Genomic DNA, 15514 nt, shown 5'->3' with positions numbered 1-15514 from the left:
CTAGATTACAATTTCATAGCTTGAAGTCCCAGGAGGTTTGTTGTCCTGCGTGTTGGTTTTCCCCATCTGCACAAAAGGGAGGAGGACATGTTGACTGAAAGGTGCTGGTAGGGAATTCCAGTCCCACGAGGAGCCCTCTAGAGTAATGCAAATGTCACAGACCGATGCCTTAGATTTCCCTGGTTCTGGGGTAAACTGGGGTAGTAGGGCCTTGCCCTTTGCTGAGTCCCTCACCTCTGTTCCAGCCACCCAATTTGGAAGCCCTTGGGTAATCAACTTCTTAGCTTAGAAAAAGCAGCAGTAGAGAATGTGGATATCTGCACTGATTTTTATTATAGGCTTGAGGCAGCATCCAGGCTCAAGCTACCCATGTTCCATGTTCCTAGTTCAGCCTTCATTCCTTCTGTACCCCGGTAACTGCACCTTGGCCTATATTTAGTGGTGAGTCACCTCCACTGGTGTCATATGCTCTAGTTACTTAGAATACTGCAGACAACCCTCCCACTGGTTTGCAGAGTCCTAGGTTTTAAATTACACATTATCCAAATTAATAATTGTCATCCAACTTGTCTAGAGGGTTTACTTTGAGATGTCTCAATCCAAGAGTCCCTGATTAATCCCTCAAGTCTAGTCTTTTCCAGTGGTATTTTCTTCTCTGTTTCCTCCCACTCTCCTTCCAATCCTGGTTCAAACATGTGGACACCTTGCTTCCCACTTCCTGCTTCTCCTTCCTTTTCCCTCCTTCTCCTCTTTCCTCACTCACCTCCTTCTTTTCCTTCTCCCTCCTTTCATCTCCTGATCACTGAGGAAGTCAAGGTCCTTTTATCTTGTTCTCCAGGACACTTGGCTTATCTTTACATTCAAAATGACCTGTGCATTGAGTTCCCTTACGACCTTCCTACTTGGCCAACTCATAGATGCCTCATAGAATCAGCTCTTAATTCTTATTCATGGATTCATTTGCATTCCGTTTTGGTATCCCGATATTTCTTCTCACTCTTCATTTGTTATCATTATTATCCCTTTCCTCCGAGACTTCCGGGTTCAAATTTATTTTTCATGATTAGCTTCCTACCTGTTAGCTCAGCTATTAAACAGAAACACTTCCAAAATATTTGATTCACCCAGATACCCCAGAGCTGTCCTTACTGTAGCAGAAATCAGGACCCTCAGACAGTATCAACTCCTCACCAGATTCCCCAAACTGAAAGTCCTGTCAAAGATCAGGACTTACCTTCTCTCTTTGCATAATTGAGAGAAGGACACTGAGGCACAGGGAATGTGAGTGTCACTAGAGCTCTACAAATGGTTGGGCATGTTGCACACTGTGAGGGTCTGCTGAGGGAGCAAATGGGAACTGGGGTTCAGCCTGTGTTCTACGTGCCCCTGTGTTCTACTGTGCACTTGGTGTGGACCTGTGTCTGCCCAGGGTAGGGGGAAGGTGGGGGACACCTGCTTTCTAATTTCCACACTGTGAGCTAGCAATGGCCTTGGATGTTATAGAGGCTGGAATTTCCACACTGTAGTTCAGAGGCCTAGGGGCTCCTGCATACAAAGTGTGGGATCAGCATCAAGGAGGCCAGCTTGTGGATGGTCATGGACCTGGGGAGTAAGGCTGTGTGCATGTGTGGAATGAGACCAAGGCCCTCAGCAATTAATCCTGAGAAGCATAGAGTCCCAAGGGAACCAGCTGACTCCTGGTTGGATGGACAAGATACAGCAGAAAGGTTGGAATAGACAGGACAACAGAGTTAAAAATCAGAAAGTCTTTACCTTATCAGAGTACTGCACTATGGAATAAATCGCGTTCACTGGCTTCTCCTTGGTGGGGAGCACGTGTAAAACACCCATCTTCCCTCAGTGAGGGAGCCCAGGCAAAATCTTATGAGTCCCCCTTCTTACTTCTGCTTCTGCCCATCAGCCCTCCCTGGTTGCACTTTCACTAGGTGGCCTCCTCTCCAGCTTCAACTTTGGTTCCATCCAGCTTTGGAGAGGATCAGGTTCAGGTGGGGGTGAGCATGGGACAGTTGGCAGCCATTGGGCAAAATCTTCAGGAGCCAAGAGGAGGGGTCAGACTGAGTCTTGCTTAGTCAGAATTTTAGCTTTCCATGGGCTCTATGGACCCAGCTGACCTATCAGTCCAAGTACAAGGCTGGATTGACCGGGCAGACCTCAGTTTCCCTTTCACTCCTTGGAGACTTTAGGAGAGCAGGCTGGTGGGGGCACAGAGAAAGGCAATACCATGTAGAAGCCTGGTTCAGGGTGGAGGTGAGGGAGAGACAGGCAGGTAAAAGGCAGGCGAGAGGGGAGGCTGTGGAACAGAGTGAAGCAGCCTGAGGAAAGCAAGCTGTTGCTACAGCCAGACCAAGAAGTCAAGTTCAAGGGGACCTCTCTCAGTTCTGTGTCCTTGAACCCCGCTTAGCAACTTGTTCACCTGTCAGTGGCCACATAACAGCTCTCACCTCACATCAGGGACTCCCCTGTTGTGGGTCCCCTATAGAAGGTGCTTTGCTCTTAGTCATGACTCTCATCTAATCTGGAGTGAGGCTCTCATGTGGAAGCATGAGGCTTCAACCCCGGGAGGCTGTCATGGGGTGACACTTGACCACATTCTTGTCCTCATAGAAAGACTCATGGCATCATTTCCCTGACCTGGTATTTCCTGGTTGGACCCCATCAGGCTCTTGGCTGTGCCTGCTGCCCATGACTCCCTGTCCTGGGGGCCTGTGGTGGAGACCCACAAGTAGCACCACCTCACCTTGGACTGGGGGATTTCATCATAGATCCTGAGCTCTGCTGTCTGGGTGTCTCTTGGAACTGTGACGTATGTGTATATTGTTTTCTTTGAGGCAGCATCTGTGTCACAAACAAACATAGAACCACAGTATGTGAAATGTGGATGAAGTTTTCAAGGTGATCTATTCTAATGTTCTCTTTTTCAGATGAAGAAATAAAACCCCAAGAAGTTAAATGACTCCCATCCTCTTGAGATGGATGCTTGGATCCTTGACTGTCTTTTCCTTTTCTAGGGATGGCATGTGGTATGGGAGACACCTGGCTCAGGTTTCACCCAGAGCTCAGTGGGAATTATTTTCTGCTCCAAAGCCCACATTAGGGTAAAGAGATTCTCCCCAATCCCTGTGGGGGCACTGAAGGTAGCTTTTCCACCCAGGGTCTTAGTGTCTCTGGCACTTAGCATCCACTGCCTTGCATGGTTAGTTTTCTTTTCATGTGAGGGTCTTAATTTTTTGACTAGACCGATTCCCTCTAGTTATACACTGTGTTGGCCTCTTCTGGTGCACACCTTTCCTTTACCACCTCAATGTTAGACCTGTAGTAGATGTTCCACAAATATTCGTTGCTTGACTGATTCACAGAGTCAAAGATTTGTTAAGCTCTCTCCACATGCCAAGCCATGTATGAGGTCACGGAGCAGCAGACAAGAGAGATAAGTCCCTACTTTTAAGAATTCGTGGGAATTCCTCCCAGTGTACTGCTTTTCTTTGCTCCAACATGGAACATTTGAGGGTCAAGTTGAAAGAGATAGCCAGAATTTGGGGCCTTCATATTCCAGGGCACCAACATATCTGCAGACAACAAGCCTGAGCTGAGTGATATTATAGCAGGTTGTGTGATTTCTCCCCATCATGAGGCCATTTGAGTTACAGTTCATGTCACAAACTCTCTGCCCCCAGAATGCCTCCTTCTGTGCCAAGCCCAGGTTGGTCAATTGTAAGTATAGTATCTAACACTGACTGAGTACTTACGAGGTACCAGACACTGGGCCAAGTATTTTATATGTGTAATTCATTAAATCCGTTTAATAAGTATATGCAGCAATCCTATTTTTATGCATATTTTACAACTGAGAAAACTGAGACAGTGATAAAATAACTGGTAGTTGATAAATGGTCAAGCTGGCACCTTCATCCCAGACTGCCTGCAAAGTACAAGCTTAGGCTTAATCACTGTGCTGTGAATGCATCTCTTCCATCATACAGGGAAACTCGTGGCTGAGAACTTACCAGGGTTCTTACTGAAGACCTTCAAGTAGGAACCTGAGGAATCAGACACAAAGGAGAGTCAGGAACATGGAATCAGATGTAGAGCCTCGCTACATACAGGCTTGTTATTACGATCGGTGGGAAAGCAAGATTTTGGGTGGACACGGAGTTAGGAGGAATAGGAGGGTATAACGATCCCCTAGGGCCCCAGATCAGGTTTTCTGAATTGAGAATGGTTACAATTACAGAATGATCCAGAGGGACCCAAACGGATCTAGTGACAACCATGAAATATAAAATTAGTACATGTCCCTCAATGACATTTCAAAGGTCACAGTTTTGATGGAATTGGAAGTGACCTTGGAGACCTAGTCCAAACCTCATTTCATATGTGAGAACACAGAGTTAGAGAGGTAAAGACATGTCTCCCATGAAGCACTGCTTGTTAATGGCAGTGCTAAACTCAAACCCAAGTTCTGGGCCCACCACACCTTGGTGATCCCAGTAACATATTTTGAAGACCATTCAGGGTAATGTTATATAGTCCTCGGGACCATCTTTCTGGGAGATAGTAAGGTGAGGGGCTGCGGATTTTAGGAAGGCTAATTCCCTGGAACAAAGGACATCCCACCTTGGATAAATGACTTCAGTCCCAGGAAGAAGGAAGAAGGCAGGTGCATTTCCACATTTTAACTTCCGAGAAAACCTTACCTTGTCCTCTTTTGTGCAAAAGGAACAAAATCACTGAAGGGAGAATGATTAGAAGCAGAGAGAGCACAGCCAGCCCACTCAGCAGCCCAGTGCGGTGAGTATGGAGGCCCATTGCGATGTCTGGAAATAGAAGATGTGGTGAGACTTGACTCTCAGGAAATAGGCCTTAGAGGCTGGGCAAGCTTGTCCACATTCAGGGGCACTCCCCTGAAGGACACTCAATATGGATAGAGGGGAGTGCCAAAGCTCCGAGGGAAACTCTACTTCCTGCTATTAAAGGTCAAGATCAGAAACTGAATTGGGGAGCTGAGCGGGGGCTGCTTCAGAACACCCTGAAATGCCCGGCATCACCCAGAAGACTTTGGATTCTTTTCCAGGGCTTCTTGGGAAGAGAATTCCCCTGAGTCCAGCCCTGGCATAAGGGAGGCACCTTTCCCTGGAGAACTAGGGCCGATTCAGGCCTTGCAGCAGGTTAGAGTGATTTCTGAGACTCCAGGAGAGATGGACAGAGATGGTTACCTGCACAGAGCTGCTGGGCAGAGATGGAGTCAGAATTGTTGCTGACAGGGTTCCATGCTGTACACGTGTAAGTCAGCTCTTGGTTGTCAGGGGTCTGGAAGACTCGAAGAACATTGCCTTCTTCCCCCAGTGGACTCCAACTGTATGTCACATTCTTTTCTTCTTTCTCGACAGAGCATGTCAGTGTGACATTGCAGGTCCTATTCACAGATGTCATTAAACTCTGAGTAATTTTTGGCTTTCCAAGCCGACCTATGAGGAGAAAACACATGAGCCAGTGGTAAGCTGGAGCTGGCCTATACCAGCTTGTGCGAGTCAACTGTTAAATTTTCAGAAATTTTCATGATGGATGTTAAAAACTTACAATGAAATAAATTATATTAAAAACAAGTCTAATAACTCTTCAAAACTCATCACTTACTAATTTTTTTTGGACAATTTACTATAATCTATGCTCTAGAGGTTATTTACATCTATTGTATCTATCCCTTGTAATGATGTATCAATACAAAACCTTCCCAACTCTGCAGGTCTTAAAATCAACCAAAGTGGGAGTATTTACACCAAAGAAATTGGCAAATGCTGCAAACTAGGGCTTGACTTATTGTTTTCTTGATTGTCACACTAGACTTAAGAAAGCAATGGAGGAGAGGGTACTGAAGCAGATTAAAATAACAATGCATCCTGTCTGTAGCCATTATATTGTGAATAGCACACAAAAAATTGGAAATGTTCTTCCAGCATTGGAAAACCACTATCCAGTTCAGCAAAGAAGTTGCTCACGTCATTGATGAACAAGTGAAGTTCCAATATATGTCTTTGTTCAATCACTTTTTTCTTATTACTGAACTTAAATGAAAATAGCAACCAATATATATGTTGGTTGTGTTTATCCACTCCTCATGTTTGTTCCTTCATCAGTTGCAACCATACGTTGGCTAGGAATATAAATGCTCAACAAAGCATTTGAAAGGGGGGACATCTTCAAGATGGAGGAGGAGTATGACGTGGAGATCACCTTCTTCCCCACAAATACATCAGAAATACATCTACATGTGGAACAACTCCTACAGAACACCTAGCTATTGAACGTTGGCAGAAGACCTCAGACTTCTCAAAAGATATATGTATTTTTTTCCTTTTCCTCTTTTTGTGAGTGTGTATGTGTATGATTCTTGGTGTGATCTTGTCTGTATAGCTTTGACCTAGCGTTCTGTCTGTCCAGTTTCTTTCTTTTCTTTTTTTTTTTTTTTTAGTATAGATTTTAGTGCTTGTTATCATTGGTGGATTTGTTTTTTGGTTTGGTTGCTCTCTTCTTTCTTTCTTTTTTTTTCTTTTTTTATTACTTTTTAAATTTTTTCTAATGTTAATAATTATTTTTTATATTAATAACTTTATTTTATTTTTTCATTCTTCCTTTTTTTTCTCCCTTTTCTTCTGAGCCATGAGGCTGACAGGGTCTTGTTGCTCCAGCTGAGTGTCAGGTCTGTGCCTCTGAGGTGGGAGAGCTGAGTTCAGGACATGGGTCCACCAGAGACCTCCCAGCTCCATGTAGTATCAAACAGTAAAGGCTCTCCCAGAGATCTCCATCTCAATGCTAAGACCCACTCCATTCAATGATGAGAAAGCTACAGTGCTGGACACCCTATGCCAAACAACTACCGAGACACGAACACAACCCCACCCAGTAGCAGAGAGGCTGCCTAAAATCATAATAAGGTCACAGGCACTGCAAAACACACCACCAGATACAGTCGTGCCCACCAGAAAGACAAGATCCAGCCTCATCCACCAGAACACAGGCACTAGTCCCCTCCACCAGGAAACCTACACAACCCACTGAACCAAACTTAGCCACTGGGGACAGACACCAAAAACAATGGGAGCTACGAACCTGCAGCCTGTGAAAAAGAGACCCCAAACACAGTAAGTGAAGCAAAATGAGAAGACAGAAAAACACACAGCAGATGAAAGAGCAAGGTAAAAACCCACCAGACCAAACAAATGAAGAGGAAGTAGGCAGTCTACCTGAAAAAAATTTCAAAATAATGATAGTAAAGATGATCCAAAATCCTGGAAAAAGAATGGAGAAAATACAAGAAACATTTAACAAGGACCTAGAAGAACTAAACAGCAAACAAACAATGTTGAACAACACTATAAATGAAATCAAAAATTCTCTAGAAGGAATCAATAGCAGAATAACTGAGGCAGAAGAATGGATAGGTGACCAGGAAGGTAAAATAGTGGAAATAACTACTTCAGAGCAGAATAAAGAAAAAAGAAAGAAAAGAATTGAGTACAGACTCAGAGACCTCTGGGACAACATTAAAGGCACCAACATGCAAATTATAGGGGTCCCAGAATAAGGAGAGAAAAAGAAAGGGACTGAGAAAATATTTGAAGAGATTATAGTTGAAAACTTCCCTAATACAGGAAAGGAAATAATCAAGTCCAAGAAGCACAGAGAGTCCCATACAGGATAAATCCAAGGAGAAACATGCCAAGACACATATTAATCAAACTATTAAAAATTAAATACAAAGAAAAAAATATTACAAGCAGCAAGGGAAAAACAACAAATAACATACAAGGGAATCTCCACAAGGTTAACAGCTGATCTTTCAGCAGAAACTCTGCAAGCCAGAAGGCACTGGCAGGACATATTTAAATTAATGAAAGGGAAAGACCTACAACCAAGATTACTCTACCCAGCAAGGATCTCATTCAGATTCAACAGAGAAATTTAAAGCTTTACAGACAGGCAAAAACTAAAAGAGTTCAGCACCACCAAGCCAGCTTTACAACAAATGCTAAAAGAACTTCATTAAGCAGGAAACTCAAGAGAAGGAAAAGATGTACAATAACAAACCCAAAAACAATTAAGAAACTGGTAACAGAACATACATATGGATAATTACCTTAAATGTAAATGGATTCAATGCTCCAACCAAAAGTCATAGACTGGCTGAATGCATACAAAAACAAGACCCTTATATATGCTGTCTACAAGAGACCCACTTCAGACCTAGGGATACATACGCATTGAAAGTGAGGGGATGGAAAGATATTCCATGAAAATGGATATCAAAAGAAAGCTGGAGTAGCAATTCTCATGTCAGACAAAATAGACTTTAAAATAAAGAATATTACAAGAGACAAAGAAGGACACTACATAATGATCAAGGGATCAATCCAAGAAGAAGATATAACAATTGTAAATAATTATGCACCCAACATAGGTGCACCTCAATATGTAAGGCAACTGCTAACAGCCATAAAAGGGGAAATTGACAGTAACAGAATCATAGTAGGGAACTTTAACACCCCACTTTCACCAATGGACAGATCATATAAAATGTAAGTAAATAAGGAAACACAAGCTTTAAATGATACAGTAAAGAAGATGCACTTAATTGATATTTATAGGACATGCCTTCCCAAAACAGCAGATTTCACTTTCTTCTCATGTGCTCAGGGAACATCCTCCAAGATATATCACATCTTGGGTCACAAATCAAGCCTTGGTAAATTCAAGAAAATTGAAATCATATCAAGTGTGTTTTCCGACTACAACACTATAAGACTAGATATCAATTAAAAGAAACAATCCGTAAAAAATACAAACACATGGAGGCTAAACAATGCACTACTTAATAACCAAGAGATCATTGAAAAAATCAAAGAGGAAATCAAAAAATACCTAGAAACAAATGACAATGAAAACATGATAACCCAAAACTTATGGGATGCAGCAAAAGCAGTGTTATGAGGGAAGTTTATAGCAATACAATCCTACCTGAAGAAACAAGCAACATCTCAAATAAACAACTTAACCTTACACCTACAGCAATTAGAGAAAGAAGAACAAAAGAACTCCAAAGTTAGCAGAAGGAAAGAAATCATTAAGATCAGATCAGAAATAAATGATAAAGAAATGAAGGAAACAAGAGCAAAGATCAGTAAAACTAAAAGCTGGTCCTTTGAGAAGGTAAACAAAATTGAGAAACCATTAGCCAGACTCATTCAGGAAAAAAAGGGGGAAGACTCAAATCAATAGAATTAGAAATGAAAAAGAAGTAATAACTGACACTGAAGAAATACAAAGGACCATGAGAGATTACTACAAGCAATTATATGCCAATAAAATGGACAACCAGGAAGAAAGGGACAAATTCTTAGAAAAGCACAACCATCTGAGACTGATCCAGGAAGAAATAGAAAGTATAAATAAATGAATCACAAGCACTGAAATTAAGACTGTGATTAAAAATCTTGCAACAAACAAAAGCCCAGGACCAGATGGCTTTACAGGAAAATTCTATCAAACATTTAGAGAAGAGCTAACACCTATCCTCCTCAAACTCTTCCAAAATATAGCAGAAGGAGGAACACTGATGAACTCATTCTACAAGGCCACCATCACCCTGATACTAAAACCAAAGATGTCACAAAGAAATAAAAGTACAGGCCAATATCACTGATGAACACAGTTGCAAAAATCCTCAACAAAATACTAGCAAACAGAATTCAACAGCACATTAAAATGATCATACACCATGATCAAGCGGGGTTTATCCCAGGAATGCAAGGATTCTTCAATATATGCAAATCAATCAATGTGATAAATCATATTAGCAAATAGAAGGAGAAAAACCATATGATCATTTCAAGAGATGTAGAAAAAGCTTTTGACAAAATTCAACACCCATTTATGATAAAAGCCCTCCAGAAAGTAAGCATGGAGGGAACTTATTTCAACATAATAAAGGTCATATATGACAAACCCACAGCCAACATAGTTCTCAGTGGTGAAAAACTGAAACCATTTCCTCTAAGAGTGGGAAGAAGAGAAGATTGTCCACTCTCACCACTATTATTCAACATAGTTTTGGAAGTTTTAGCCACAGCAATCAGAGAAGAAAAAGAAATAAAAGGAATCCAAATCAGAAAAGAAGAATAAAGCTGTCACTGTTTGCAGATGACATGATATTATACATAGAGAATCCTAGAGATACCACCAGAAAACTACTAGAGCTAATCAATGAATTTGGTAAAGTAGCAGGATACAAAATTAATGCACAGAAATCTCTTGCATTCCTATACACTAAAGATGAAAAATCTGAAAGAGAAATTAAGGAAACACTCACATTTACCATTGTAAAAATAAGAATAAAATACCTAGGAATATACCTACCTAAGGAGACAAAAGATCTCTATGCAGAAAAGTATAAGACACTGATGAAAGAAATTGAACATGATTCAAACAGATGGAGAGGGCTTCCCTGGTGGCACAGTAGTTGAGAGTCCATCTGCCAATGCAGGGGACACGGGTTTGTGCCCTGGTCCGGGAAGATCCCACATGCCGTGGAGCGGCTGGCCTGTGAGCCATGGCCGCTGAGCCTGCGTCCAGAGCCTGTGCTCCACAATGGGAGAGGCCATAACAGTGAGAAGCCCGCGTACTGCAAAAACAACAACAACAACAAAAAAAACAAACAAAAAGAGCCGAACAGATGGAGAGATATACAATGTTCTTGGATTGGAAGAATCAACATTGTGAAAATGACTCTACTACCCAAAGTAATCTACAGATTCAATGCAATCCCTATCAAATTACAAATGGCATTTTTCACAGAACTAGAAAAAGATTTTCAAAATTTGTACTGAAACACAAAAGACCTGAATAGCCAAAGCAATCTTCAGAAAAGAAAAACGGAACTGGAGGAATCAGGCTCCCAGACTTCAGACTACACTACAAAGCTACAGTAATTAAGACAGTATGGTACTTGCACAGAAACAGAAATATAGATCAATGGAACAGGACAGTAAGCCCAGACATAAACCCATGCACATATGGTCACCTTAACTTTGATAAAGGAGGCAAGAATATACAATAGAGAAAAGACAGCCTCTTCAATAAGTGATGCTGGGAAAACCAGACAACTACATGTAAAAGAATGAAATTAGAGCACTCCCTAACACCATATACAAAAATAAACTCAAAATGTATTAAAGATCTAAATGTAAGGACAGACATTATAAAACTTTAGAGGAAAGCATAGGCAGAACAATCTATGACATAAATCACAGCAAGGTCCTTTTGACCCACCTCCTAGAGAAATGGAAATAAAAACAAAAAATAAACAAATGGGACCTAATGAAACTTCAAAGCTTTTGCAGAGCAAAGGAAACCATAAACAAGACGAAATGACAACCCACAGAATGGGAGGAAATATTTGCAAATGAAGCAACTGACAAAGGATTAACCTCTAAAATTTATAAGCAGCTCATGCAAATCAATATCAAAATAACAAACAACCCAATCCAAAAATGGGCAGAAGACCTAAATAGACATTTCTCCAAAGAAGATACACAGATTGCCAACAAACACGTGAAAGAATGCTCAACATCACTAATCATTAGAGAAATGCAAATCAAAACTACAATGAGGTATCACCTCACTCCAGTCAGAATGGCCATCATCAAAGAAATCTACAAACAATAAATGCTGGAGAGTGTGTGGAGAAAAGGAACCCTCTTGCATTGTTGGTGGGAATTTAAATTGATACAGCCACTATGGAGAATAGTATGGAGGTTCCTCAGAGAACTAAAAATAGGACTACCATACAACCCAGCAATCCCACTACTGAGCATATTCCCTGAGAAAACCATAATTCAAAAAGTGTCATGTACCACAATGTTCATTGCAGCTCTATTTGCAATAACCAGGACATGGAAACAACCTAAGTGTCCATCGACAGATGAATGGATAAAGAAGATGTGGCACATATATACAATGGAATATTACTCAGCCATAAAAAGAAACGAAATTGAGTTATTTGTAGTGAAGTGGATGGACCTAGAGTCTGTCATACAGAGCGAAGTAAGTCAGAAAGAGAAAGACAAATACCGTATGCTAACACATATATATGGAATCTAAGTAAAAATAATGTCATGAAGAACCTAAGCGTAAGACGGGAATAAAGACACAGACCTACTAGAGAATGGACTTGAGGATATGGGCAGGGGGAAGGGTAAGCTGTGACAAAGTGAGAGAGTGGCATGGACATATATACACAACCAAACATAAAAAAGATAGCTAGTGGGGAGCAGCCGCATAGCACAGGGAGATCAGCTCGGTGCTTTGTGACCACCTAGAGGGGTGGGATAGGGAGGGTGGGAGAAAGCCACACGATGGAGGACATATGGGGATGTATGTATATGTATAGCTGATTCACTTTGTTATAAAGCAGAAACTAACACACCATTGTGAAGCAATTATACTCCAATAAAGATGTTTAACTAATAAAAAAATAAAAGTTCATTTAAAAAATGTTTTTACTAAAGCAAAGAAAAAGTAAATGATAAAAGTTGTAGGTAGTAAAGGGTTACCAAAAACCCAATTATATATAAGTTGAGGCAATATCTAGATCTGGAGCTGGCAGAAGGAAAGGAAAAACCTTTTACCAGGAAATAAGAAAAGGACTACATTCAGAGCTGATAAGTTTAGTTCATTCTTGTTGAAACTGCTGCAGTGTGGTTTGCTCCTCCCACTATTGCCATGTGAGAGAGGAAATAGAGGAAGGAACTGGCACATAACTTTCTAATTAGTGTGAAGTCTGTAAAGGCAATAAATTCAGCACTGTAAATATAGGAACCATTTGTCTGTACATGTGAGGGAGTAGAACATGGGAACTAAGAGCTGTAAAGTCTTTGATTCCAACCTAACCAGATACTCTGGTCCTAAGAGTCTCTTAGAGGGAACCATTCCAAATCAGAATTAGTGATAACTTGCCAAAGAGCTTCTAAAGAAGTTTGGAGTAGAGACCTTGATCAGCTATAACAGTGATAGATACAGATATGTATAGTGAAAAAGGAACCAAATGGTGTGTGTGTGTTTCCGTAGAAATTTGATTTACAACAGTGTTGAAGTCTCTGCTTGTTGTTCACTTATTTTTAAAAAGACCTTTTTTTTTGTGGGTGTCAAGGTGGGGGATAGTGGTGAAGAATAGGATTCCATCTCATTTTTCTCTGCAGGAACAGAGATGTTACCTACACAAAGCTGACGGACAGAGAAGGTCAGGGTTGTGGCTGACAGGCCTTCATCCTCCCAAGTAAAAGTGTGGAGAAGCCATTGGAGACTAGGTTCAGAATCCAGGCTCCACTGTTCTCTAACTATGGAATGGTGGAGAAGGTATCCAGCTGCACTGAGCTTTGGTTTCCTCAATTATAACACGGGGACAACAATTTTCTCTAGCTAGGGTGGTTGTGAGGATTAGATGAGCTATTATATATAAAGACCACTCTACTATCCATCTATCATCTATCTATCTATCTATTTATCTATCTATCTATCTATCTATCTATCTATCCAGCATCAATCTATTTATGCTTATATGTACTTTAATTTTCTACTGAAGAAGCAAAATAAACTGGCAATAGTGACTGCCTCTGAAAAGGAAGAGTTGCATTTCATTGTATTATCTTTTGCTCTGTTTGTGCATATATTGCCTAAATATGTATAATCTTTATGTATTTTAAAAAATTAGGTGGTAGAATGCCATACAAATAGTGTTCATTAAATGTCAGTTTCTTTCTCTTTATCTTCTCAGCTAACTACCCAAAAAGTGCAGATTTTGTTGTATGGACTTTCTCTAAGATTTTACAGTAGTCTGCCCTAATTGCAGATGGTTTAACACCCCCTAAAGACTGAGTGGGTAAAACTAAACATATAACGGGATGAAAACAAACATCATAAGATTGAACGCCCTCTATATTTTCTCAGCCAAAGTTCTTGAATGAGTCAGATGTTTTCTGAAGTGTCCACACTTGGGTATGGTTCTTTGACTCTGTCGCTCATGCCCAGTTCAGAGCCTTCTTCATCTAGGAAGTTCTTCCTAACTAGAATCTAAAAAGGGGACAAGGGTTAAAAAATTAATAACAACAGCTAGTTATTGAGCATCTACTTTAAAGCTTGCACTGTACTAGGAGCTCAACTAACACTATCTCAATTAATCCCACCTATTACAATCTACATTCTATAGATAAGGAAATTTAGGCCCAGACAAGGTAAACAACTTTGCCAGGGTCACACAGTTGGCAAGGGTTCTAATTCTGACATTAATGCTCTTTACAGTATGCGTCCTATCCAGATGCAACCTGATTGAATTATGCTATATTAATTGAGCACTTACAATTGTCAGGCACTGTATTAGGACCTGGGACTATTATGATTAATTCACTTTTCCATTCAACAAATACTTCTGCAGCACCCACTATGTGCCTGGCAAGGTAGGAGCTGGGAACATGAAGTGTATCATATACCAGTCTCTGCCTTTATGGAGCTTGAACTTTAGTGGATTAACTGTATAACTGAATTTTATCTATTAGTCGCATTTCTGTGTTTTTCTGCTGTGGGGCAGATGGACAGTAAAATCCTTGAGACATGGCTCAAATATTCTCTATGCTATAAATTAGTGCTGAAATAAAATGTTAATCACTTATGTAATTTAAATTTTTCTAATAGCCACATTAAAAGTAGTGAAAATAAACAGGTGATGTAATAATGTATTTTATTTAACTCAATATATCCAAAATGTTATCTTAACCTGGAACCAATATAAAATTGATTAATAAGATATTTTATGGGTTTCTTTATTGATGCTAAATCTAGTGTGTATTTTACACTTAGAGCACATTTCAATTTGTACTCACCACATTTCAAATACTTAATAGCTACATGTAGCTACTGACTACCATGTTGGACAGAGCAGTTCTAGATTAGCACTTCTCAAACTTCAGCACACATAGGAATAGTTCAGAGAGAATGTTAAAACACAGATTCCTGGGCTTCACCACCAATGGTAAGGATTGTGGCCTGAGAATTTGCATTTCCAATAAGTTCCCAGGTGATGCTGATGTTGCCAGCACACAGACCACACTTTGAGTAGCATTGCGTAACACACCACACACATCTCCTAGTGAACTGCGTAATTTTAGTGATGATAACAGTACTAATATTTTACCTTTTAAAGGCACTTTGCATTAGCTACTGGAGAAATTAAAATTAAAAACCAAAATGAAATATACTACTCATCAGAATGACCAAAATAACAGTGACAACACTAAATGCTGTGAGGATGTGGAGATACTGATCATTCGTACATTTTTGGGGGGAATGCAAAATAATTTGGCAATCCTTTTAACACTAAAAATGACTCAAAAGTTCTGGAGAGAGCTATGAAGCCATGAAAAGATACGAAGATAACTTAAATGCAGAT

The 15514-nt window shown here is 40.4% G+C and overlaps 1 protein-coding gene across 2 annotated transcripts in view; it reads right to left on the bottom strand.

Annotated features, from left to right (window-relative positions):
* Positions 1–15514, bottom strand: part of CD84 (CD84 molecule) — a gene marked incomplete at both ends in the record, with an annotated part of 33941 nt that continues 18427 nt past the window's right edge. The window contains 5 exons of one of the 2 annotated variants that reach the window (XM_082662575.1): positions 1–66; positions 2759–2856; positions 4026–4058; positions 4716–4835; positions 5235–5486. In XM_082662575.1, the coding sequence (XP_082518701.1) occupies positions 1–66; positions 2759–2856; positions 4026–4058; positions 4716–4835; positions 5235–5486 (569 nt within the window). Of the gene's footprint in view, positions 67–1773; positions 1837–2758; positions 2857–4025; positions 4059–4715; positions 4836–5234; positions 5487–15514 lie in introns of both variants that reach the window. The other variant, XM_082662576.1, reaches the window with a different exon arrangement.

Source organism: Grampus griseus (assembly GCF_964374135.1).
Source record: "Grampus griseus genome assembly, chromosome: 1".
Lineage (NCBI taxonomy): Eukaryota > Metazoa > Chordata > Mammalia > Artiodactyla > Delphinidae > Grampus > Grampus griseus.
This window is presented reverse-complemented; position numbering and strand designations above follow the sequence as displayed.